Source organism: Takifugu rubripes, chromosome 19 (assembly GCF_901000725.2).
Source record: "Takifugu rubripes chromosome 19, fTakRub1.2, whole genome shotgun sequence".
NCBI lineage: Eukaryota > Metazoa > Chordata > Actinopteri > Tetraodontiformes > Tetraodontidae > Takifugu > Takifugu rubripes.
In genome coordinates this window covers 7,292,728-7,317,764 of record NC_042303.1, presented here as the reverse complement: position 1 = coordinate 7,317,764, position 25,037 = coordinate 7,292,728, and the positions used below count along the sequence as shown (strand labels likewise).

Sequence of the window (25,037 nt, the reverse complement as noted above, 5' to 3'; positions counted from 1 at the left end):
TTAGGGAGTGGGAAAAGATGAAAGCTACAAAACCAAAACTAAAAAGTTAACGTTCTTTCATATTTGTATATTTTACCATTTATCCCCAACGTAAGGAGAGTAGGAACAATTCTCTAGTCTTATACAATTGTAACCATAACGTGCTTATCCAATATCAAAGAAAACAGCCTTGTTTACCTTTGTGTAACTGGTCTTATTTCCCTTAGCCGTTTCAAGACAAATTGTTGTTTCAAGAATACATATATGTAAGAGGAGGGGATTCTTAGTCTTTAAGGTGACAAAATGGAAATAAATTTTGTGTAATTATACACGTATGTCTGAATCTTTTCTTTCTTTTAGCTGATGTTGAAAAGCCCCTGACACTTCCGCCACATGATAGATCAGCTTCCGGTAACTCTTTCCGTCCCGAAGTAAATATTTGAAATACATTTTTTTGTTTGTTTTTATTCTTAGAATAATAGTCAACTTGGCTGGGACGTTGTATATTGGCACACACGATGGACACTATTTCCCAGAGTGCACCGCTCCGACCGCTTGAGGAGGAGGAGGAGGAGGAGGAGGAGGAGGAGGAGGAGGAGGAGAAGTGGCACCAAGCCAGGCAGCTGAAGCAGCCACAGCGCTGCCTGCTTCAGTGAACAGAGCCACGAAGCGCCGACAGAAAGGTGACAGGGCTGTCAAAAAGCACTCTGGATTATTCGGGTCGCTGATGGCTGGATCTCACCCTCCGCCCCGGTGGGGGACACCCAGAATCATGTAACCGGCCGGGAGAGAGCTGGGCAGCCGAGCTTTTTTGGGTTTTTATTTTGTTTTCTTTTCACTACTAAATGAGGTAAAGTTGCTTGCAGAACTTGTTCACTTCACCGTCCTCTGCTGTGGCAGCGGGGGAGAGATTTACAGTAGTTAGCCTCTCCTTAAATGGTTAAAAAAAACTGCTCCACGGCTCCAGATCAGCAATGTTCGCGTTGTTTGTGCAGCAGTGGAGGGGGAGGAAAGAGCGATTGCGACTTGTTACATTTGACTGTTGTGACGCTGTGATTGCGGATGCCGATCAGAATGACAGCCCTCCCTTGAGCTTTTCTGCGCGTTCGTGCGCAGATTCACGGGGGGGGGGGGATGCTCACTTTCTCGGTGTAACTGTCACTTTCATCATCGGCGTGGTCCGGTTTAAGTTTGCAACTGGGGCAGTCAGCCAAATCCAAAGTTGGTGCTGATTTATTCCGCATGATTTACCTCAGCAGGAGGAGGATAACTAGGCTGAGGTGGAGCTGCTGGCCGAGCCAACCTGTTGCAGGTGCATATGGAAGCCACTCCTCGTAATCAGTAACTGTCTAAAGCCACAAACAGAACAGACATTTCCCTGCAGCTTCTATGCAAATCCTGGCAGCCAGGCAGTGGTATCAGTGTAGACCGGTTTCTCCAATAATGTCCTGATACCTCTCTGAGTAAGTGTTTTGTGTAGATTCTCTCATCTCTCAGTGGTATTACAGCATTGCCAATGTCATCGCAAAAGAATCTGATCTAGATTGACAGCATTTTTCATCATGGTTTCCAAACCTCATTCCTCTGTCTCTTTTTCTTGTAGGTTTTCCCGTCCTGTGTGTCAAGCATGTCGGACAAGATGTCCAGCTTCCTGCACATTGGGGACATCTGCTCGCTGTATGCAGAGGGCTCCACCAATGGTTTCATCAGCACTCTCGGGTATGTCAGCTATGACTGGCCAGCATTGTGTGTGTTTGTGTGTGTGTATGCCTCGCGCTCTATTCTGTCCTGTAAAGTGAGCTGTGTGGGTAATGAGGAAGTCACACTTGAAGTGCAGGCTGTTGCCACCTCACAGAAAGTTAGATTTTGTGAAAGTAAATGCTGCTGCTGTCAGAACCAGCATTAACTGTTGTCTCCTGCCACCGTTTGTGTGTGTGTGTGTATGTGTGTGTGTGTGTTCTATGGGCAGAGCACTCTCACCAAATATCAGTAACATTGGAATTGCGTGTGCGTAAATGCGACAGAGTGAAGTTGTGGAAATGGGGAGGTCCTTAAGGTCATGCCTTGGTCATGGTCTGGCTGCCGCTCCTGATAGTGCAAAGTTAATGATAAAGTGTGAGGGATCATGGAAGGAAAGCAGCGTTAGAGGAAAAATGTGTGTGTTGGTGTGTGTGTGTGTGTGTGTGTGTGTGTGAGAGAGAGAGAGTGTGCGTGTGCGTGTTTGTGTGTGTTTGTGTGAGTGTGTGTGTGTGTGTGTGGGGGGGGGGGTGCTAATGGTTAAACTGTTTTCAAACTACCGGTACTTGTTTAACTCATAATTTTCCGCTGCTTTCCGTCAGCCTACAATCAGTTCTTTTCTTTCTGTAAATAGATATATTGATTATCCACACGTGTGGGATTGTAGATATCACTTTTATATTCTCACCCCCCCCCCCCCCCCCCACCTTTTTTCCAGCCGGCTATATAAGGCTGCAGCTTGAAATTATAATAGATTAGAGTGTTGATTAAGTGCAATGGTTTGTGATGCTATTATGAGTCCAGGATCTCCCCCTCCCTGCTTCTGAAAACTGTGTGTGAGTGCCAGCAAAGACTATAGTCGCCGTGGAGACACTGCGGCCTTTCCTCGAGTTCCTGCACTTCCCACACGCGCGTTCACAGGCATGCATCACTAAACTCCTGTCATGGCAGTTTGGGCTGTGATCCAATTCCTCCACGCACAAACACCAACTCAGCAGCCTTGTGCTCATCATCTGCCCTCACTGGAAGAAAGAATCCAAGAGACGGAGCTGGGCGAGCAGATTAAAGGTCAAAACTACGCTTCAGCGCGGCCTTTCTTCGTTGTTCAAAGGCGTTAACCATTAATTCAGGGATCTAATTCATCATCGAATTGTCTGGAAATGTTCTGCTTTCATCATGATTCTGCTGCTTTGAGACGCAGCGCCTGGAGGGGCTGGACGGCTCTGTTTGGACAGCCACAGACTTTCCCGGGAAAAGGCCTGAAATGGATGTGGGTTTTGGCCTGTCTCCAGACAAATGTTATTCTAAACTAGTAAAAGTTAAATTTGTCACCAGAAATTCCAGCCGGCCCATACAGGACTTCATCTGCTCCAGATTTGGTTCTTTTTTTTGCAGAGGGAGGAGAGAAAGTTCATGTAACGGTATGCCCGTTGGCTTTGTTTTGCTCTTGTTGTATTCCAGGACGCATGCCTACGTCCATTGAGCAAAACCAAACACAGTCTATCACTTTTGGGAGCGCGATACGCTCGTATATCACGTTGTCACCCCTGAGGCTTACGATGCACTTACGTTATAATCACCTGAAGTAGGCATTGTTAAATGAAAACAGGAAAACAAACCATTTTATTTCATCGTCCGATACATGCGGCAGCTCGTCCGCTGTTGGTCCAGTTTTTGAGGCCTGTGAGCCAAACCCGCCAATGTCGCGCCAAGAAAAAAATGACTGTTTTGATCTAATGCAAACATCTGTCTGTGGGTCGATTGCTCACCACTGTCCTTATGCACAGCGCATCACGACATGCTCGTCCTGAGCTCGCAGACGTCCGTTCATCACTGCTCTCTTTTGGTTTATGTCCGCAGCTTGGTGGACGACCGCTGCGTCGTCCAGCCCGACGCCGGCGACCTCAACAACCCCCCGAAGAAGTTCCGAGGTAAGAGGAGCCGGACGCGGTCGCGCTGGCGCCACTGTGCTGCTGGACGTGTTGTGCTGCGTTTCTTTAGTGACAACCACATGCACTTTAATCAGACAATGTTAATGCACCGTCTGTGTGTATGTGTGTGTGTGTGTGTGTGTGTGTGTGTGTTGGTTTTCTGAGCACTTTTGGGCCCACAGGCAGCCAGAAAATATCAGCTCTTATGTCAGTTTGTTTTAAATGCTTTATTTTTTTTGAATTGCTGACCTTCAAGTGCCTGTTTGGGTGAACTGTGCTATTATTAGCAGCCACACAGGAAGTAGAACTCATGACCCTCTATTCTCAGGCTTGAGGTTTACATCCCCGGAGACACGCCTGACTCGACACCGTGCACGCAGACCACGGGTTTTTTGAGGGTTTCCTAGCACGACTTGTATTTAAGATATTTATGTTTTTTGCTCCTGTACTTTCAGATGCATTACTGTGCAGGTTTTAATGGCTGTAAAGCCCGCAGCGACGCGACATGTCATCAGAAAGGGACCGTGCATTTTTATATCTGCTGTTTGAAGAGCGTGATGATAATTGTGCCGTATTTAAGGAGCAGAGCACTTTGAAATGAGCCCTTTATCATATCAAAGGTCCCCTCCGACCCCCGCTTGGGTAGCACTGATGTCCCACTCCTGTGACTCTCGCTCGCCTTTTGTGATCATTTCATGTAGCTGATAACAAAAAACATGGCAGATAACATTTGTTGACTTTCTGTCCAACCTTGATATCAGGCCCTGCAGGCAGAAACATCTCAGCACTCCAGTTTGTGTTTAGCTGGACTAAGATCATGTGCGTCTTCTAAAATATTCTCCTATGATGTTTGACCTTAAACCTGTAGATTTAATTAGAGTCTTTCGAGCGACAGTTCTTGGCACTGTGAAGTGCCAGCAGGTGCCCGTTGTCTTGCCGATTTAGGAAGGCTTTCACTGACGCATTGCCCAACACCGTTATCTCTCCTCCCACATTTGGTTCACTTCCCATTTCGCTAAGAAACACATCACAAGATCACATGGCGCGCTGAATAAAAAAGAAACCCTGTTCCAAATCTGACCAAAAGCTGAACAGCTATTAAATCAATCTGCTTCTAAAGCCGCTGAAACAACGTGTGTGAACATTTGCAAGTGATCTTTGGTGGTTTCCTGGGTGTGTTGTTGGATTTTCTATCCATGATTCTGTCACATCTTGTGAATGTTTGATTGGACGGAGTTCTGATAGTTTCTTAGATGTTTCTGAGAAGTGTCTGTGTCTTGCTTGTCTCCACGGGCGGTGACTTTATTCTGGGTGGCCTGCGGTAATGTCTGTGTCTATCCTTGGCTATGCAGCAGATCTGAATACCAGAAGCCAGCTGAAAAATGGTTGCAGTTTGCATTTTGTTGCTGATGCATGTGTTGCCCAACGTTGCTGATGAAGTAACACTAGAAAATCCTTTCACACATCAGCTGGTCCCGACCTTAAGTGGCTCTCACGTTGCTGACAGTGGCCCCTGTTCAGAGAGGCAAAGATGGAAATATACATGAGTACAGATGAAGCTAAATGTTGATGAGGAGCTGCATGGCCTATAACAGAAGGAAGGCTCACCTGCTGCTAGTTAGCTTACCTCAGTGAATGTGCCAAAGCAGCACCACAGTTCTCTAAAATGCCTTCTCATAGATTATAAGTGTGTATATGTGTTATTTTGAAATCAAATACATATTTTAATTCGACCATGGTGGATCAAATATGTGGCCATTTCACTATAAAAAAACATCTGAGGAGATGACGTGGTGATACAATGGTTAGCACAGTCCAAAAACATGTACATTAGGTTGATTGAACACTCCCAATGAGTGTGTGTATGTGTGTATTCCTGCCTCACACCATTTAATACTGGCATAGACTCCAGTACCTCCTGTTTTTGTAAACAGAAAACAGATGGGTGGATGTCAATCATCACCAGTTAACTTTTATTTGACAGTTGGGCTTTTTAAAGAGGGCTTCTGCAGATGAAAATCTTTATCTTATCAGACAAATATGACGTTTATTACAGATCAAACAGAATTATTGTTATGTATATAGTGCACATTGCTAGCAGGGTAATAATATTTTGTGTTGCTATAAAGCGCATGAGGCCAAAGCAGGTGACATCATCACGCTAAACTGCTGCACAGTCCTCATCGGCATCGTGCGCCTTCTCCAGGAGGCTGTGGTTGGGAAGCAGAGACATACATCCTGGGGATTCCTGCATGCTTTACATTTCCTGCAAATGTAAACACAGATACTCAGCTGTTGCTGATCATATTTCATGCAAACCGCTGCTTCTGAGTGCAGGATGTGGTTTTCACTGCAAGAAATACCATTTAACACACACCTACACACATGCGCGGCGCGCGGTTCGGCGGCACTTTGCAGCGACGGGCTGTTCTGTTTGAAATGATCGCCGTGCAGATCGTCCCTCGGCGGCCTTGGCCATTTTAAGACAATAAGTTTTATGAAGATTAACTAGCAGACGGAACAATAGGTCCTGTTTGTTATCAGCGCCATGGGTTCTTTACCAAATTTGGAGCTAGTTGAGACCATGATGGCATCTTCTTGACTTGGCAACCCCTCTCATGTCTTTTTCACAACGCGTTTAAACCTTAGCGTCTCCAGCAAACTTTGGAGCCTCTACTATAAATAGACACTGGCAGAGGGTTGCGTCCTAGTAACCACAGATATTGCTTTCCTGTCTGTCAGAAGCAGAGGGTTCTTACAGGAAACGGTCAAGGGAAGCCGCTGTCTGTTTGCTCAATCATTGTCTGGGATGCGCAGCAAGAGATTAGTTGCTTCCTCTCTTGATATCTGTAGCAGAAAAAAAAAAATCAAAGGGGTTTTTACATAAACCAGAACACCAAAGATACTGTTGACATAAGAGATACTCTAAGTGTTTCTCACCACGTGTGTGTCTCCAGGCCTTTTTTTTTCTGACCGACGCTTTCAGCTTATTGCAGGTTTCTGTATAATTACTGTAGGTCAGTGCTTCTCAATTATTTTCTGTTACGCCCCCCCTAGGAAGAAGAAAACATTTTGCGCCCCCCGCCGTGACTATAATTAGTATCATTTGTCTATGAAATTGTTATAAGTATACCTCTGCATAACATTGTATCCTTATTAATATTAAAGAAAACAAAAAAAAGAAAGAAATATAGACCAAAGCGGGATGATTGTTGCCAATATTCGGCACATTTTTGCCGAAAAAACTGCGGCTGATCAGCGTGACTGGGGTGTAATGTCTTTAAGTGACGCCTTCATTTATTTGGCTTCATGCTGTTCTGCCAACATTTTTAGACACAGTAAACACACCGGTCTTTCCTCGTCTCCCACCGTTTTTGTAATTTTCTTGAAGGTTTCTGACAGGCTTGAGGCAATTAGCCAGCCACTTTCTTGCAAAGTCATCTCTGTTGCCCAAACATCGTCTATGTAGTTTCCGAGGTTGCCATGGCTACAAGCATCATCCCCTTCACCCTCTTAAATCTGGTGGTGTTTGTCAGTTGTGGGGCCTTTTATGAGCTTTTATGCTGAAACATGCACGGCCAAAGACCAGTGTTGCTGATGCCTTTGAGTCATTTGTGGCTCTTGAGATCCACTCACCAGAGTCCTATAAATCATTCAGCATGCCTATGTGAATCTATTAAATGTATATAAAAAATACCGATTTTTTTTGTCATCGAGCCTTATTTGGCAGAGCTGTGTACCAACCTTTACCACTAGGTGTCGCCAAACCCCCAACACTCTGTAGTATAACAAGCAGAATAATTGAACTGATTTATTTTTGCCCATTACAGCATCACTCAAAAGATTTAAACAAGATTTTTGGTACTTGCAACATTGGAGTCAACTAATTAAAAATATGGAAATTGTATTAAAGACAGGGGTGGGCATTGGGCCTGATGGATTGGTATTATAGCCCCCATAAACCATCTCAGTAAACTTTATGAAGACTTTTTCTTGAATTTAACAAGCAACAGATGGCAGAATGCTGCAGTTTTACATGCAATCGCAGCACTCCTGTCGAAAGGCCTTAAAACACTATTGGGAAAGTATAAACAGAGCGCTGAAGAACGATGTTGTTAGGCAAAATTGTCTCAACAGTGGACCTTCGGGGTTCTGAAAAGACTGTTGTCCCTGTGTCTCTTTAACAGACTCATGATCTGCCCTCAACAAAGCTTTGTGTCTGTATTTGTTTTATCATACTTTTGCTCGGAGCTGTCACATTTTCTCCTGTGAGAGTGTGGGGAACAGCTGGTCTTTGTTTCTGAGCCTCAACAGTGCTAAATATTATATTATATTAGTGAGATCCCACAGGAGTTAGAGGATCTCCCACAGACTCCTCTAATTCAGCAGATCACCATCAGGGGACCAGTGCCGTTCATTTCGGGTTCCTCTAATCTGTACAACCATTGTATTCCACGTTCCTTCTCTCTCTTCAGATTCCCCCTTTTTCTCTTTCACTTCCCACTCTTTGTTTTTCGAGCCATGTCTGGGGTCCCGCTAAAGTAAACCGTATCTGATGAAGTGGAGGAGGAAGAAGAGGAAGATTTGCGAGACACGGCGTGAACCGAGCGGGAGAGAGCGCAGCGCGAGAAGGGTCGGAGGAATTCAGGAAGGGGAAGTAGGGATGATTGAAAATTAGGGGGAAGGGGGGGGGGGGGGGGGCGATAGAGAGTCCCCACCCTCTTCTGTCTTCCCACTCCCTTTCTCTTTGCGGGCCTTATTTGGTCATGTTACTGCTGCCAGAGCAGGAGGAGAGAGAAACCACAGGGAGAGGATGGACCAGTGGTCCCCCTCCCCTCTGGTGTAAGGTGAAGACAGAGGAAAGGCAGATCTCAGACGGACGGGCTACTTCAAAGCCTTCACGGAGAGCGATCATAAAAGTGTTCATGTGCGTTTAGCTGAACTAAACACAGTCGGCGTGACCCCCCACCCCCCCACCCCCCCACCCAGCACACACACAGCTTCAGCTGTGGAACAGGAAGTCCGTTATCCAGAAACACACATCCACATGCAAATTTTGCCAGCTTTTACTGTACCAGTAAAAATGAGCAGCACATAGAGTACACCCCCCACACCCCACCCCCCACCCCCAGACACACACACACACACAGACGCTTCCTTGTCTCTATCTCCTCCCTTTGGCAGACAAACTCTTTTGATCTCTTTGAAAGCAAACACATGAATATGAGGTGTGTGTGTGTGTGTGTGTGTGTGTGTGTGTGTGTGTGTGTGTGTGTGTGTTGTACTTGCTATCTACTGAGTACCAAAAAACTCATTCTACAAGCAAAGTCAGGACATTTTTGGGAACTTCAACACTCTTTTTGAGGGTTAAGACAATGGTTTAAAGGTTAAGGTTAAAATTGGGTTTAGGTTAGAGAGAGTTAGAGATAGGGTTAGGGGGTTAGTTGGGATGGTTAGGGTTAGTATAAGGGGCTGGGGAATGCCTGATGTCCTCACAGAGAGTGTGTGTGAGTTTTGTCAGGCTGCATTTGTCAGGGCTGATTTCTGAAGCCCATTCAGAGCCTTTATTTGGTTCCATGTGACAAGCTGTTGCTACAGAGTTTTTTTTCTGTCCTGCTCTGCGTGGCTGTGGTTAACTTGCCAGTTGCAATGCTTCTGTGTGTGTTTGTCTCCATCACACCTTTTTTTTTGCGCAGACTGCCTGTTCAGACTGTGTCCCATGAACCGCTACTCGGCCCAGAAGCAGTTCTGGAAAGCGGCGAAGCCTGGAGGGAACACCGACGCTGTGCTCCTCAACAAGCTGCATGTGAGCAAAGTGATGACACGTGCACGTCCGTGCCGCCATCGCAGACCCCTTTGCCCTCGTTTATGTGTGTTGGCGGCATCTCGCAGACCGAAGAGAAACAGCACCTACTGCTGAGAACCCTTCCTGTTAGGGGTGTGCATGTTTTACCTTTCTGCCTCCTCTCGTCCTGCTCCACTGCAGCTCCATTTAAAGCTGCCTGATCACCAGATTGTCAGCAGTGCTGCATTTCTAAAGGAGATGCCTGCAGAGATGTCTGCTCAGACACCCTTCTGCTGATTACCTAAATTGGATTAACTGATAGTTCCCTGCCTTAAACTGGGCCCTGTCAACTGTACAGTTACACCCACACAGTGTTCACTTGTGCAATTACTCTTATTTTAATCTTCTTTTTTTGACCATCATCTTTTGCTTTCCAGCATGCCGCCGACCTGGAGAAGAAGCAGAATGACTCTGAGAACAAAAAGCTGCTTGGAACAGTGATTCAGTACGGGAACGTCATTCAGGTTTGCCCCTGAGCAGCACCAAAACACGGACCTGCACACGGGCCTGTCAGAACATGAATATTTCATTTATTCGCCACATACATCGCCATCAATGCGTGATAAAGACCCACAACGTGTACATAAACTAAACTTATACGTGTGCATATGTATATATATATACAGCAGATTCTGTTATGGCGAATAGTGTCGTCACACATTTGTGTGCAGCTCACATTCTATTTATGGGTGAGCGCACTGGAGCAGATTGTGATTCTGATATGAACATCATGTCTTTGGTATTTAGTGTAAATTTAGCTTCTAACCTCCTTGCTGATGAGGTTTTTTTTTTTGGCACCCTCACTTAAAGATGTCGGCTGCGTTAATCCACAGATTTTACGAGTGATGAGGTGAATCTTTTGTCCGCGTGTCGCAGCTCCTCCACCTGAAGAGCAACAAGTACCTGACGGTGAACAAGCGTCTACCCGCTCTGCTTGAGAAGAATGCCATGAGGGTGATGCTGGACACAGCAGGAAATGAGGGCTCCTGGTTCTACATCCAGCCCTTCTACAAACTGCGCTCCATCGGAGACAGCGTGAGTCATCCCGTGCGCGCGTGTACGCGGGCGTCGTTCATTGGCTGAGCGATGTTTGTTTACATGCATGTCACAGAACTGATTGATGAAGGCTGCAGATGCAGGTGCGATCTTAATCCCCGACCTCAGCATTCCAGCTTGATGCAGGGTTCCTTGGCACCGCCCCTCGTTCCTGTGGGCTGGTGGCCAAGGACAGACTGAGATACAAGAAAAAAACGGGCGCCTCTGGTTGGCTCCTCCCAGTTTAGGTACGGCTGAGGGCCCGAGAAGCAGCAGCCATTAGGCTGAAGTAACGTAGAGGCAGAAGATTTAAAAAAATGATACAGGCCCAGATCCAAATGCAGTAACTTTCCCCATCGATTTAGTTTTTCCTCACAAATGTAAAGTGAACCCAACAGATTGTTAATTTCTTTCTGGAGCACAGAGGAATAGTGTCCCGGAGGGTAAGAAGGAAGACTTGGGTAATCCACTCAAATCTGCCTTAGTCCTTGGCTGGAGTGGCATCAGATGTGATGGAGGAGGTGTGGGTGGTGTGAAAGTGCAGCGCCGCTGTCACATTATGCTGCCACCAGACATCCTAAGGCGAGGCAGTTGGCCTGACCATAAACAGATGATTATTGGCAGGAAGAAGAGGAGGATGATGGAGGAAGGAGGGGCCGGGATGAGGGCGGGTTGGTGATGCAGCGGTTCAAAGGTCCTGGGACAGATTCCAGGATTGAAATACAAATATTTTTTCATCATGCGCCTCAATGTTTTTCTCTTTGGTTCCTCTAAATGGCCGACCTCAGCCTTGTTTCGCCTTTTTGGCTTTTCCACAATGTTCCATGTGAATGCAGGTGGTGATTGGAGACAAAGTGGTTCTGAACCCAGTGAACGCCGGTCAGCCGCTGCACGCCAGCACGCACCAGCTGGTGGATAATCCAGGATGCAACGAGGTTCGCCAACAACTTCTCTTCTGTAGTCAGATCATTTTGAACTGGTTTTCTCAGAAGCGGTGCTCAGCTGTTAGCTCCCTGACTTAAAAACACTGCAGGTTTGTTTGTCTGAAACAAGGCTAACGCAGTATCTCCAGTTCATATTAGTTTGTTTCAAAAAAATCTTCAAGAGATTTGTTGTAAATTATTTTACTTGGATAAGAAAAATGAAACTGAGGGTAGTGCTCATGTTTTGCACCAATTGCTATTGTTGTTTTTTTTAGGTGAACTCGGTCAACTGTAACACTAGCTGGAAAATCGTCCTGTTTATGAAATGGAGCGATAACCAAGAGATCGTTTTGAAAGGGGTTCGTCTCTCAGCAGCAACATTTCTATAACAACATTTCATCATGTTCTGCACATGAGGTTTAATTCATCGTGATTGTTTGACAGTAACAAAATCTTCTGTCCTGTCTAGGGTGACGTTGTGCGGTTATTTCACGCAGAGCAGGAGAAGTTTCTCACGTGTGACGATCACAGGAAAAAACAGTATGTCTTCCTGCGCACTACCGGACGTCAGTCTGCAACGTCGGCCACCAGCAGCAAAGCGCTGTGGGAAGTCGAGGTGAGACCCAATAGTCTTGGCAGTGGTTTTACTAATTACAGCAGGAGAAATTTTCTTTTTTACAGCGTATCAGGAAATCCCATCTGTGTAACTGCTGTGCACTGTGATATCAGGTTGTGCAGCACGATCCGTGTCGAGGGGGGGCTGGCTACTGGAACAGTCTGTTCAGGTTCAAGCACCTGGCCACTGGGCACTACCTGGCTGCAGAGGTCAGTGGACTTCACAGTTTAGATTTAACTCAAAAAAGTACTGTGTTCTACTGATATTACATATAGCAATATTTGGTCATATAAGATTTTTTTCTTTAAATAGGTGAATCCAGAGTATGAAGAGGAGGGTCCGGAATCACGATCCCCTGTAAGTGGGCCAAACTGCACTGTAATGCAGCTGCCAGATGAACAATATTTGTTTCTAGTTCTAGGCTTATTTTTTGCAAATATTTTTTGAACAGAAAACATCTATAAATAATCTATATAGTCGCTGTGTTCCAATGAGGCACTAAAGTAATGGTACTTAATTAACTAAACATACAAAAAGAACATTCCCAACCTTTGCTGAACTGTTTGGTTTTATATTTTCGACACTTGGTGTATTACCCGTTAGTGGCCGACAGATGTCAGCATATCACAGTAAGGGTTTCTATCCTATACCGCTTGTGAATACTGAACTAGGATCAGCTCACTCTCCTTTTGAGTTTGTTGCCACCCGTTTGCAGTAAATTATAGTAATGAATTATGCACAACCAGCAAGCAACTGCAAAGTGTCTGAATTAGTTGAACTGATTAACTTGTCATAAGTATTCTGTACAATTAATAAGTAAGTTTCAAAGTGCTCCTTTTGGACTTCAGCTGGAGTTGGAGCAGGAAGCCCTCCGAGCCCGGCTGAGGAACGTTCAGGACAAGGTCATGTACACCCTTGTGTCTGTCCCTGACGGGAATGACATCTCTTCCATTTTTGAGCTCGACCCTACCACGCTAAGAGGGGGGGACTCCCTGGTGCCCAGGTAGGAGAGCCATCACTTTAATTAGGTCATGATTTAAAACATAATAAATTACTGTGTATGTGTGTTGCATAGCAATGGCTACACTGTAGGGTGTGATAACACGCGGGTGTCCCTATTCACGGGGAAAGTTCAAAAAGTTCATGTGACTCAAAATATTTTCCATGAAACTCGGGGGCATTTGTGCCAAAAATTACCCGTTCGAGAAAGGAAGTCCAGTCAACTTGTGACAAATATAATTATAGTACGGTAATTACTTTATTGAACATTGAAACCCCAGCTGATAAATTACAGCCTAACTCTCCGAAGCAGCCGTGAACTGGCCTTTTATTGCCTACTGTAGTCTGAAGAAAATAACCTATCATTCAAACATTATTTCCATATTTTCTGCCTTTGCACTTTTATGTCAACAGTAATAAAAAGATGATAGGATTGTGTTTGCAGGAACTCGTATGTGCGTCTCAGACACCTCTGCACCAACACATGGGTTCACAGCACCAATCAGCCAATCGACAAAGAGGAGGAGAAGCCTGTCATGTTGCGTGTAAGTACATTTTTATGTCAATTTTCCCAAAGAAAGCTTCTGCTGACTGAGGTCATCTGACCGAGCAGAGAAATTGTAGTTCTATAAACAACAAATCCAATTTATTACATTTTTCTCTGATTCAAGATTGGCACCTCTACTCTAAAAGAGGACAAGGAGGCCTTTGCCATTGTGCCCGTCTCCCCTGCTGAGGTGAGAGACCTCGACTTTGCTAATGATGCCAGTAAAGTGCTTGCTTCTATTGCTGGGAAGCTGGAAAAAGGCACCATCACGCAGAACGAGAGGAGGTACTAACAGGCCTGCAGGCAGCGCAGATTCTTGAGCTGGCTGTTTCTCATCGTTTTGGCCTTCTCTCCTTTGGGGATCAGAGCGGTCACGAAGCTTCTGGAGGACTTGGTGTTTTTTGTGGTGGATATTCCCAACAGTGGCCAGGATGTTCTGGAGATCATGGTCAACAAACCCAACAGGGAGCGTCAGAAGCTCATGAGGGAACAGAATATTCTCAAACAGGTCAGTCTACATCGGGATTCAAACCGACACCGTTTTCAGCCTTATAATGCCACTTTCTCCACATCCCTGGTTTTAGATCTTCAAGCTGCTGCAGGCGCCCTTCACAGACAGTGGGGACGGACCCATGCTGAGACTGGAGGAGCTGGCCGACCAGCGCCATGCCCCCTTCAGACACATCTGCCGACTGTGTTACCGCGTTTTGCGTCACTCTCAGCAGGACTACCGTAAAAATCAGGTACGGGCTGAGAGGTCAAGCACCAGCACAGAGAGCAAATGTACCACTGAATGTACCACCGCGGCTGGTGGGAAAAGGTGCATATGTGCCCCTAATGGTTACTGAAATGGACTTTCACTCTATTAACACTTGGCCAGAAATGGTGTAATTGGCTTTCCTGTGCACAGTTGTCAGGTTTGCAGCAAAAATGACGTACAAAGGTTGTTTGTGAATGTCAGATACAGCATTCTCGTTTCTCTGAAATGAATTGAATGCGTTTCTGGAAAACTCTTAAGGCATACTTGTTAGATGGCTCATTTAATTACAGCAAGGGAGAAGGCTGCCGTTGTGAGTGCACTGTGAGAGCCACAGATGGCCTCTCATCAGGCACTGTTAAGTCATTCCCACAAATCTAACAAGATTGAGGAGAAACAGGCGGCACTGTCAGAGGCATATGTCCTTTTTCCTTCACTTGCGTCTGTCATTTTGCTTTCATTACCATACTTCTCTGTTTCCGCCAGGAATATATAGCCAAACAGTTCCGCTTCATGCAGAAGCAGATCGGCTATGACGTGCTGGCCGAGGACACAATCACAGCTCTGCTCCACAACAACCGAAAGCTGCTGGAGAAGCACATCACGGCCGCTGAGATCGACACCTTCGTCAGCCTGGTTCGCAAGAACCGCGAGCCTAGGTGTGTGCATGCGAGCCACAATTTGGTGATCAAAAATAGAACCAGTCCTGTGAGTCGCACCAGATGCACTGACTGGAAGCATGAGTTCATGGTTTGAACCTGAGGGAATTAAATAATGTGTGTGTGTGCGTGTGCGCGTGCGTGTCCAGGTTCCTGGACTACTTGTCAGACTTGTGCGTGTCGATGAACAAGTCCATCCCCGTGACCCAGGAGCTCATCTGCAATGCAGTGCTGGATCAGGCTAACGCAGACATCCTCATAGAGACTAAGTGAGTGGACGCGAGCGATTGCACTTTTCAATCTACTCAACTCTCCATCAACGATAACCTGGCTTTTCCGATACAACCCGTAACTTTGCAGGCTGGTGCTGTCGAGATTTGAGATCGAGGGAGCGCCGCTCGGAGAAAACTCACTGGAGTCGGAGGAGGACGAGGAGGAGGTGTGGCTGTTCTGGAAGGATAATAATAATAAAGAAATCCGCAGTAAAAGCATTCGGGAGCTGGCCCAGGATGCCAAAGAGGGTCAGAAGGAGGACCAGGAAGTGATCGGTTACTACAGGTGGTTACTCTTATGAGGGAGGCTCGAGGTGGAGCTCAGCTAAGGTTTGTGTAACCCAGTTTGGGTTCTCCCGTTTATGCAGATACCAGTTGAACCTGTTTGCCAGGATGTGTTTGGACCGGCAGTACCTGGCAATCAACAAGATTTCCGGCCAGTTGGACGTGGACCTAATCTTGCGCTGCATGTCGGACGAAGACCTGCCCTTTGACCTGCGAGCCTCGTTCTGCCGCATGATGCTGCACATGCATGTGGACCGCGATCCACAGGAACAAGTCACACCGGTCAAATATGCACGGCTCTGGTCTGAGATCCCCTCTGAGATCGCCATCGACGAGTGAGTTGGCGGAAAAATGCGATGGGATGCCTCTGGAATTTTGGAGATTCAGTTCTTGTGGTTGTATTGTAGCTATGACAACGATGGGACGTCCAAGGACGAGATTAAAGAGCGCTTCTGTCAGACCATGGAGTTTGTCGAGAACTACCTGAGAGACGTTGTCTGTCAGAGTTTCCCGTTCGCAGATAAAGAAAAGAACAAGCTCACGTTTGAGGTCAGCCCGTCGCAGCCGCACTTGTTTTGTTATAGATTTTATTGGCGACGTAAGCCGTGAGCTTCTTTATGGGTTTAGGTGGTGAACCTGGCAAGGAACCTGATTTACTTCGGCTTCTACAACTTCAGTGACCTGCTGAGACTCACCAAGATCCTGCTGGCCATTCTAGACTGCGTCCACGTCGGCACCATTTTCGGTCTCAACAAGCTGGACAAAGAAGATGAGAGTAAAGGTGTGAAGGATGCTGGAGATGGAACCGGCTTGTCTCCGGAGGGAAGCTGATGTCTTATATTTGGACTTCCAGGCAGCAATGTGATGAAGTCCATTCACGGTGTGGGAGAGCTGATGTCCCACGTCGTCCTGAGAGGAGGGGGCTTTCTCCCCATGACTTCAAGCAGCAGCACCAGCAGAGACACAGTTAAAACCCAGACTGAACCCGAGAAACAGGACATTTTGGTCATGGACACCAAGCTGAAGATAATAGAGATCCTGCAGGTATCATGGAAGCGCACAGCACACACGCACCAAAAAATACTTTCACAAAACCCTTTTTTTCTTCCGTCCTGTAGTTCATCTTGAACGTGCGGCTGGACTACAGGATCTCCTGTTTGCTGTCGATATTTAAGAGGGAATTCGACGAGAGCAACTCCCAGAGCGAGCTAACTGTGGGCGGAGCCGTGGAAGGGCCGAACAACATGCCAGGTGAGGCTACTGCACAGCTTTGCTTTTACTGACTGAGGATGTTGTTCGAGCGTGTGTTTTTTTTATTCCAGGAGCTTTGGATTTTGAACACATCGAAGAACAGGCAGAAGGCATATTTGGTGGAAGGTAATTCTGGTTTCAGTAAGAAACAGTAAAATATCTGGAAAGAAACATAGTTTTATGTGGATGTGTGCCTTCTGTGTGTGTCCAGTGAAGAAAACACACCACTGGACCTGGATGATCATGGCGGCCGTACCTTTTTGAGGGTCCTGCTCCACTTAACCATGCATGATTATCCACCACTGGTATCTAGAGCGCTCCAGTTGCTCTTCAGGCATTTCAGCCAAAGGCAGGAGGTTTTGCAGGCTTTCAAGCAGGTACCACAAACAGCTGCTTCACATTTAGGTGCACAAAAGCGGTTGACACCGCACCAGCCCCGAAACCGGGAAGACGTCAAGAGTTAAATGTTGAGTAATTGTGTGCCGTCTGGATATTCACAGGTCCAGCTGCTCGTCACCAGCCAGGATGTGGAAAATTACAAACAAATCAAGTCGGACCTTGACCAGCTTCGTTCCATCGTGGAGAAGTCCGAACTCTGGGTGTACAAGCGGCAGGGCTCCGAGGAGGGGATGGATGCAGGAGAGCCTGAGCACAAACTGGTGCAGTACCTGGCGCAGCGTTGAAAATTCTGTTTCCACTCAGCGGGGTTTTTACACACGTTCGTCATTTTTCACAATGCTGGTCTCTGGTGTTCACGGCAGGGTGATGCAGTGGGCACAGACAAGACAAAGAAACCCGAAAGCACCAGCAGTTACAATTACAGGGTGGTGAAGGAGGTACAGATTCGAGCAGGCAGTTTTCAAAACACTTTCTCTCACACACCTGACGGCCCTCGCACTCCTTCCCGTCCTCCACCAGATCCTGCTGCGGCTCAGCAAGTTGTGTGTCCAAGAAGGTCTGTCAGGCAGGAAGAGCAAGAAGCAGCAGCAGAGGCTGCTGAGGAACATGGGGGCCCACGCCGTTGTTCTCGAGCTGCTTCAGATCCCATACGAGAAGGTAGCGAGAGATTTCACTCTCTTGCGGCCATGTTTTTCTCCGGCTTTGTTGAAGTATCGCCGACCTTCCCCTCCAGGGAGAAGATTTGCGGATGCAGGACATCATGAAATTAGCCCACCAGTTTCTACAGAACTTTTGTGCTGGGAACCAGCAGAACCAAGCCCTGCTGCACAAGCATATCAATCTCTTCCTCAACCCCGGGGTGAGTGAATACGTCAGAAGTCCGAGCCGTCCGCCACAGCAGCGGAACCTGATCTTCGGTCTGCGATAGGCTTTTGAACCGTGAGGATTCTAAACGGGCTCTCCGCTCTCTTCCTTCTCAGATTTTGGAAGCCATCACCATGCAGCACATCTTCATGAACAACTTCCAGCTGTGCAGCGAGATAAACGAGCGCGTGGTTCAGCACTTTGTCCACTGCATCGAGACGCACGGGCGCAACGTTCAGTATCTGAAATTCCTTCAGACTATCGTCAAAGCGGAGAACAAGTTCATCAAAAAGTGTCAGGACATCGTCATGGCTGAGGTTGTGCTTTGTTACATGTGTGGACTTTGCTGAACTGCCTGACTGTCCACATCTGAACAGCTAGGTGTGTGTTTAATTCGACAGCTCGTAAACGCCGGCGAGGACGTTTTGGTCTTCTACAACGACCGCGCCTCCTTCCAGACACTGGTGCAGATGATGCGATCGGAGCGGGACCGCATGGATGAAAACAGTCCCCTGATGTACCACATCCACCTAGTAGAGCTACTGGCCGTGTGCACGGAGGGCAAGAATGTCTACACAGAGATCAAGTGCAACTCCTTGCTACCTCTAGATGACATCGTGCGGGTGGTGACGCATGAGGACTGTATTCCCGAGGTGAGATACCGCTCGGACAAAGCCCTGATGGACGCCTCTGACAGAGCGTCTGTGTTCAACCGAATCCCAACATTTCAGGTGAAGATCGCTTACATCAACTTCCTAAACCACTGCTATGTCGACACGGAAGTGGAGATGAAAGAGATCTACACCTCCAACCACATGTGGAAACTCTTTGAGAACTTTCTGGTCGACATCTGCCGGGTAAGCATTGCGGCATCCCTGCTTGGCAACGTTGAAACACTCAAAAACCAGGTTCTGAATTCAGCTGCCCTGATGAGTGCAGGTGTGTAACAGCACGAGCGAGCGCAAGCACGCCGACACCATTCTGGAGCGCTACGTGACGGAGACGGTCATGAGCATCGTAACGACGTTCTTCAGCTCGCCATTCTCGGACCAGAGCACCAGCCTGCAGGTGTGTACAGGCTGTGTTTAAAGCTCAGAGTAAATGGGATCCTCGGGCTGAATCCCGGTTTTACCCTTTAGCCCTTTGGTTTTGCGTGTTCATGATGAGCGAAGGATCGTCCCAATTGTCTGTAAGGTTAAGGGAAAAGACAAGAGAAAGCTTTCTTGAAACGAAGAGGTAGAGGAATTTTCCCCACTACATCCACCCCTGGACATGATCGCGTAAACAGGAAAAAGCAAATAAATGTAACTAAACCCAATAATTGATTTTCACAGTGGACACCCATTTTTTTTATCACGTATCAAATCGTTAGCTACTACACGAAAATATTTGTTAGTTGTATTTTAAAATCTGTAGCTAAACATTGCTACACTTATAGCAAATTCACTGCAAATAACCCCAGAACCTTAGCAACTGTCACTGTTGACGACGGGATGTTTGTGACTTCTGCTGACGTAGCAGCCGGCTAGCGACAACGTTTGATGACATAGCGATTTCTTAGGGGTAACCTTATTACTCCTTCCCCTTGCTAATCCGTGTTGAGTGACACAGGTAGACGAAGAAGTTTAAAGGAATTGGTATTCAACCGTATATTAAATTCCCAGTTCTTTCCCCAATTCCAGATTTGCTTTAATTGGAATAAAAGTGACCAGTTATGTTGTATCATTGTATTATACACTAAAGCATGCATTTGTTTTTTTTTCTTTCACATTTGTGTTTTGTTCCTTTACTGCTTGTATCCTCCTGCAGGCGTCTCTGATGGGAAAGTTATTTCAGGTATTTGCAGCAGCTCAGTTCAGTGGGGAAAGAGCACCGCTGGGTGTTGTAGATTCCTGTTGGGTTTAAGAGGAAGTTCTATTGTGTGAGAGGTGAAGCTAGTTTCCACTAAGTCGGAGCCAATTGGGGATCAGTTTTTCCTGAATGAATTACATTGAGTCTGTGTGTGTCTGCGTGCATGCATGCGTGTGTGAGTGTGTGTGTGTGTAGATGTAAAAACCAGTCCAGCAATGAACAAGGTAATTCAGAGTGTGTTTCTTTTTTTTCTTTGCAGACCAGACAGCCTGTCTTTGTTCAGCTATTGCAGGCGATTTTCAGGGTGTACCACTGTAACTGGCTGATCCCAGTTCAGAAGGGCTCTGTAGAGAGCTGCATTAAGGTGCTCTCTGATGTTGGTAAGATCGGCTCTTACATTTTTGTCTACATGCAAAGTGCTTCCAGGACTCTGCTGCCATTTGACCCCCGTGTCTATTAGGATCAAAGGAAGAATAGTCTCCTCAGCATCACCTAACCCCACGTACAGAGGTTCAAATTGAACTGGCATGTGGAAATATCAGATATTACTAATGAATTCCTTTTCATGGGACTTCAAGAAGGATTCTTTTGAGTTTGTGTCCTTTTTAATAGTTTTTCAAAGGTTAAATCTTTGCAGCTTGATCTGATTTGTCCTATAGTTTTCTTCAAAAAGACAGGCAGAGATTCCAGACCATTATGTCTGGCTATCCTGGCTGTACATCTAAAAAATCATTAGCGTTGATGATGAGAGAACAGAACCCTTGCTTCTCAATGGACTGTCCACCAACTATCCTTCAAACAGGAGGACAAGAGCTTATTAGTATTTCTTCAACTCTATCCTCATGTAATTTTTGGGAGTTACATATAATTTCCCCCAAGATTTTACTCAGTAAAACAGTAAACTGTTGTGTGGCGGACAGTCAGTGGTTAGAAATTATGCAGCTACGACTACAAAAGAGAGCGAATTACAGTAAAATTGTCCTGAAATATTTATTCATAGCCAGGAATTTAAGGCGGAAAAAATAGCTCTTATCTGCTCCTCATTTTTGAAAACATGAATCAAGGGGACACATCAGTTTCCTTAGAGATTATATCAAATTCTGTTATCTGTTGACAGCCAAAGGTCGAGCAATAGCCATCCCGGTGGACCTGGACAACCAGGTGCACAACCTTTTTGTGAAATCCAACAATATTGTTCAGAAGACGGCCATGAGCTGGAGACTTTCGGCCCGCAATGCTGCCCGCAGGGACTCGATGGTGACTGCCTCACGGGACTACAGGAACATCATAGAGAGACTACAGGTGCAGTGAGAACTACTAGTGTGTGTGTGTGCGTGCTTAGAATGCTTCAACATGTGCTTAAACACTGAAGTACTAAAGAAGTTCAAATGCCTGAACCGTAGGACATCGTGTCAGCACTGGAGGACCGTCTGCGCCCGCTGGTCCAGGCCGAGTTATCGGTCCTGGTGGACGTGCTGCATCGGCCTGAGCTGCTCTTCCCTGAAAACACCGACTCGCGCAAGAAGTGCGAGAGCGGAGGTTTTATCTGCAAGTAAGGAATGACCTGAATGTGAATGATCTAAGCTGTTAACGAGCGCGCCATAAATGAGGCGACTTGCTGTTCCGCGCGCAGGCTGATCAAACATACCAAGCAGCTGCTGGAGGAAAATGAAGAGAGGCTGTGCATCAAAGTCCTGCAAACTCTGCGAGAGATGATGACAAAAGACCGAGGCTATGGAGAGAAGGTAGGAAAAGCTGCAGAGACATGGAGGCGATACCTACATCATGTATTCATGGTACGACCTCATGCTTTTTATATTGCAGAGGACATACCTGCAGTAATAGAATGTTTATACCCTGTTTACATGTAAATGTCATCTCCCTCTAGTAACGCTAGACTCATCACAGTATATTTAAATGGGATTTCAGATAAAGTTTAGCATTTGTACTGGAATCTCTCTCCCAATGGTGTCACACAAGCATTCTCATAAAAAGTCTTGTCCTGGTTAGAAAAGACTTATCTTGTGCATGAAGTGGACTTTGTGGGTAACATCCCATCACAATTTCCTTTGGCTAAACATTGACCCCAGTCTCAACACCCTCAACTAACATGTCTCTGACCTCCGCGTTAGCTGCCTCCTCCCTCACCTTGTTATCTAACACACCTAAAACCGTCTCTTCTCTTTCAGCTCAGGGCCTTTGATGATGAAATGGATATGCCCAAGGTCGTTCCTCTTTTCCTTTGATTGACGCCTCTTGTTTCCTTCAGCCGCTGCGCGCCCTGCATGTGCAATGAGACCGCTTCCGTAACTGTGGCGTGGCAGCTGCTCTGGCTGTGTGCTGTAGCAGTAGTCTCAGGAACAGCTGGTAACAGGCAGCAAAGAGCTCCCGCTTTCTCTCCTTCACACCTGCTGGACTGCTTCCTGTTAGAGCAACTGTTGTGAACCCAAACACCCATACTGTAGGGAAATGAGCGCTGTGTGTTGCCCAACAGATAGAAAATCTATCTTTTTGTGTATCTATTCATGCATATGATGTAAAAAGAGTGCCCGTTAATCTGATAATTAAGGTAACATTAACATGTCAGTACAAGATTTAAATGATTTGGTTTGTCATTTCATTCCTACAGCAGGCTAGGAGCGGTTTTGAGGGAAATGATTGTTACAAAACAGTAAAATCCTTCCCTTCCCTCCCTTCCCTCTCTTTAGGGCCATCAGGTTCTTTATTGTCTGTGAATGTTTGGCTCCATTCAGGGTGTTTCCCCTGCACTTATTCCAGGCCCCTGTAGGGGGCACTGTGACTGTGTGCATGCCGTTTTATGCACGTGTGTTAATGAGTGCGTGTGTCTGTGGCGGTGTCCTAGTTTTCTGTGTCTGAAAGCTGCACGATTCCTGGGTGCCTGCCAAATCCAGGCTGAAGTTACATAAGAAGCGGGGTTTTTTTTTTTTTTCCTGGAACTCAGCCCCTCTGCTGATGTGTGTGACCTTCAGCAGTAATTGCCAATAAAAGGAGTGGAGGAACAGTTTAGCCGCGTTGCCCTGTGTGCATGCGTGCTAGCGCCTGTGAGAGATGATCCTTACACGCAGCTGTTGGGTTCTGCGTCTCTGCGTCTGCACATGCTCTGCTGACTGTCACCCCTAATGTTATTTTCTGCTTGTTTTGCCCTTTGGACCAATTAAATCGCTGGTAAACAGTCGGTTGACTGACCCAACGCCTCGTCACCTCCTCCCACTAAGACGCAAACACATGCCGACGCTGTTTGCGTAGTTTCTCTGTTCTTGTTGCTATTTTTGAGGAAAGAAGCCAAACTCGGTAATGAAAGAGGAACAGGAAACGTCTGCGTGAATGCCACAGGTCGCCGGGTTGTTACTATCATTTCAGACAGGTTTTTGAAATCGAGATAGCGAGATATTTCTGGCCTCACTCATGTACGCATACCTGACTGCAGCTAAATGTCAGGAGGTGATTAGTAGCTAAATCCATAGCTCTGTGGCTGTCAAGCTTACATAAGAGCCAGAGGGGTTCAGGATACAGTGGTGGGCCTTTACCCTCCATCTTTTCCTATAGACTTGGGTGTGTGTGTGTGTGTGTGTGTGTGTTGGGGGATCTAGTCAAAGTAGTTATGCAAGCTCTCCGTGCTGGAGTATGTCATGTTCCACCCCTTCACCCCTTTGCTTCTTCTCATGGATTTAGAAGCAGAATGTGAACATTTTTGGTCACTTTAATCTGCCCACATATAACAAGCAGACGAGCGGTAAACTCTTAAGCTTTTCATTTAGAGATGAGAGAATAGCAGCCTGATTCCAATAAAGCATCAAGATTCCAATATTGATTGCAAACGGGAACATTCTCTCTAAGCTCCCACATGTGGATCTATTTCCAAAATGACCGCACAAGCGTTCTGAGGGGTTTGCCGTTGGGAGTTTCCAAGTGGGCCCCTCTCCCTCTTACACTCCTCAGGACCTGCTGCTGAATTTACACCCACCATCATAGTTGGACCAGAAATTAAAACTCAAATCAGGGGGATAAAATTTGCAGATTTACTAATCTTAAAAAGTATTATTACATGGGGTTGATAGAAATTCTAAGCAGTCTTTCTAATAAAAACAGCCCAGCACTTTAGCATTGATAGCATGTAGTATATATGCAGTATATGTGCTATACACACACACCCACACCCACCCACCCACACACACACATATACATATATTATATATATACTGTATATATATATTGTATAAAAGCAGAGAAGCACTTCTTCCATTATTGTGGTATTGACTTTGACTCAGAGAGAGCGAGCTATACTTGTGTTCTTCATTTTCGCCATCTCTCTCCTTGTCTTGCCCTGCTTGGGTCCCTGCCCCTCTTTGCTGACAGATGGCTGCTGTGGGCTGCTCTCTGTCACTAGTTTAGTGGTCTGGTTCCTTTTGGAGTGGTTACGTAACTCTCACCCCGTGTCCTCCCCTCCCCTCCCCTCCCCTCACCTGCCTCCCACCGTGTTTTTATATAACATTTGATATCGAGTGACCTTTCATCAGCTTTCTTTCCTGTTTTTTCCTCAGACATGTGTCTGGCGGGGATGAGGCCAGGCAGTATTGTAGAGGTGAAACGTTTTACAGTCTTCATTTAAGTATTTTTGTGTATTGGCTGGTAATGGTAATTTACCATTAGGATCTTTTCGGTGTCTGTTTAGTCTGTGGATCGATGGTGGCTCCTGCTGGGATGCGATGTCACTGATGGCTGAGCTCAGCCAGGCCTCATGGGTGAAAGTCTGGGCCTGCATTGCCCCATTCCCTAAAACTGATTGCAGAGCTGTGCACGCTTGATTTTGTTCTAGAACAGAAAATATCTGACCTTTTGCCTACAAACGCCTACTTTGGGGAACTCCACGAGTCCAGCTGATGTTTTTTACTGGAGGGGGTTTTAATGAGGAGACACAGAATCTTCATCCAGGGCAGGTTTCTTCAGTGCTGGGAGGAAGTGCACTCTCTCATCATAGAGGCTGAAACACAGTCTTTTACTCAGGCTCAGTAAAAACATCTGGATCCAAGGGAGACTCTTTGGTGCCCAGTCAGTCATTGGACCTC

At 46.3% G+C, this 25,037-nt stretch overlaps 1 protein-coding gene and 2 long non-coding RNA genes across 4 annotated transcripts in view; 1 reads left to right on the top strand and 2 right to left on the bottom strand.

The window, feature by feature from the left end:
* Positions 1-599: 599 nt before the first annotated feature.
* Positions 600-25,037, top strand: part of LOC101074739 (inositol 1,4,5-trisphosphate receptor type 1) — a 44,580-nt gene continuing 20,142 nt past the window's right edge. The window contains exons 1-39 of one of the 2 annotated variants that reach the window (XM_011613733.2): positions 600-829; positions 1,583-1,698; positions 3,577-3,647; positions 9,344-9,453; positions 9,870-9,956; positions 10,369-10,527; positions 11,364-11,462; positions 11,726-11,809; positions 11,920-12,066; positions 12,180-12,275; positions 12,379-12,423; positions 12,915-13,069; positions 13,511-13,610; positions 13,737-13,897; positions 13,979-14,120; positions 14,197-14,355; positions 14,856-15,028; positions 15,178-15,297; positions 15,389-15,586; positions 15,669-15,920; positions 15,993-16,134; positions 16,213-16,366; positions 16,439-16,629; positions 16,704-16,836; positions 16,908-16,962; positions 17,048-17,213; positions 17,337-17,495; positions 17,598-17,672; positions 17,755-17,892; positions 17,969-18,094; positions 18,216-18,416; positions 18,501-18,752; positions 18,831-18,956; positions 19,039-19,167; positions 20,210-20,330; positions 21,068-21,252; positions 21,354-21,502; positions 21,584-21,695; positions 22,140-22,175. In XM_011613733.2, the coding sequence (XP_011612035.1) occupies positions 1,607-1,698; positions 3,577-3,647; positions 9,344-9,453; positions 9,870-9,956; positions 10,369-10,527; positions 11,364-11,462; positions 11,726-11,809; positions 11,920-12,066; positions 12,180-12,275; positions 12,379-12,423; positions 12,915-13,069; positions 13,511-13,610; positions 13,737-13,897; positions 13,979-14,120; positions 14,197-14,355; positions 14,856-15,028; positions 15,178-15,297; positions 15,389-15,586; positions 15,669-15,920; positions 15,993-16,134; positions 16,213-16,366; positions 16,439-16,629; positions 16,704-16,836; positions 16,908-16,962; positions 17,048-17,213; positions 17,337-17,495; positions 17,598-17,672; positions 17,755-17,892; positions 17,969-18,094; positions 18,216-18,416; positions 18,501-18,752; positions 18,831-18,956; positions 19,039-19,167; positions 20,210-20,330; positions 21,068-21,252; positions 21,354-21,502; positions 21,584-21,695; positions 22,140-22,175 (5,100 nt within the window). In that variant the 5' untranslated portion in view covers positions 600-829; positions 1,583-1,606. The remainder of the gene's footprint in view (positions 830-1,582; positions 1,699-3,576; positions 3,648-9,343; positions 9,454-9,869; positions 9,957-10,368; positions 10,528-11,363; positions 11,463-11,725; positions 11,810-11,919; positions 12,067-12,179; positions 12,276-12,378; positions 12,424-12,914; positions 13,070-13,510; positions 13,611-13,736; positions 13,898-13,978; positions 14,121-14,196; positions 14,356-14,855; positions 15,029-15,177; positions 15,298-15,388; positions 15,587-15,668; positions 15,921-15,992; positions 16,135-16,212; positions 16,367-16,438; positions 16,630-16,703; positions 16,837-16,907; positions 16,963-17,047; positions 17,214-17,336; positions 17,496-17,597; positions 17,673-17,754; positions 17,893-17,968; positions 18,095-18,215; positions 18,417-18,500; positions 18,753-18,830; positions 18,957-19,038; positions 19,168-20,209; positions 20,331-21,067; positions 21,253-21,353; positions 21,503-21,583; positions 21,696-22,139; positions 22,176-25,037) is intronic. The other variant, XM_011613734.2, reaches the window with a different exon arrangement.
* Positions 5,607-6,337, bottom strand: LOC115247031 (uncharacterized). The gene is made up of 3 exons (XR_003886123.1): positions 6,209-6,337; positions 6,025-6,117; positions 5,607-5,913 (listed from the first exon to the last, which is right to left on the bottom strand). It is a non-coding gene; the product is annotated as an uncharacterized lncRNA (long non-coding RNA).
* LOC105417808 (uncharacterized) lies at positions 6,382-10,439 on the bottom strand. Its single transcript, XR_003886124.1, has 3 exons — positions 10,259-10,439; positions 6,588-6,700; positions 6,382-6,494 (listed from the first exon to the last, which is right to left on the bottom strand). It is a non-coding gene; the product is annotated as an uncharacterized lncRNA (long non-coding RNA).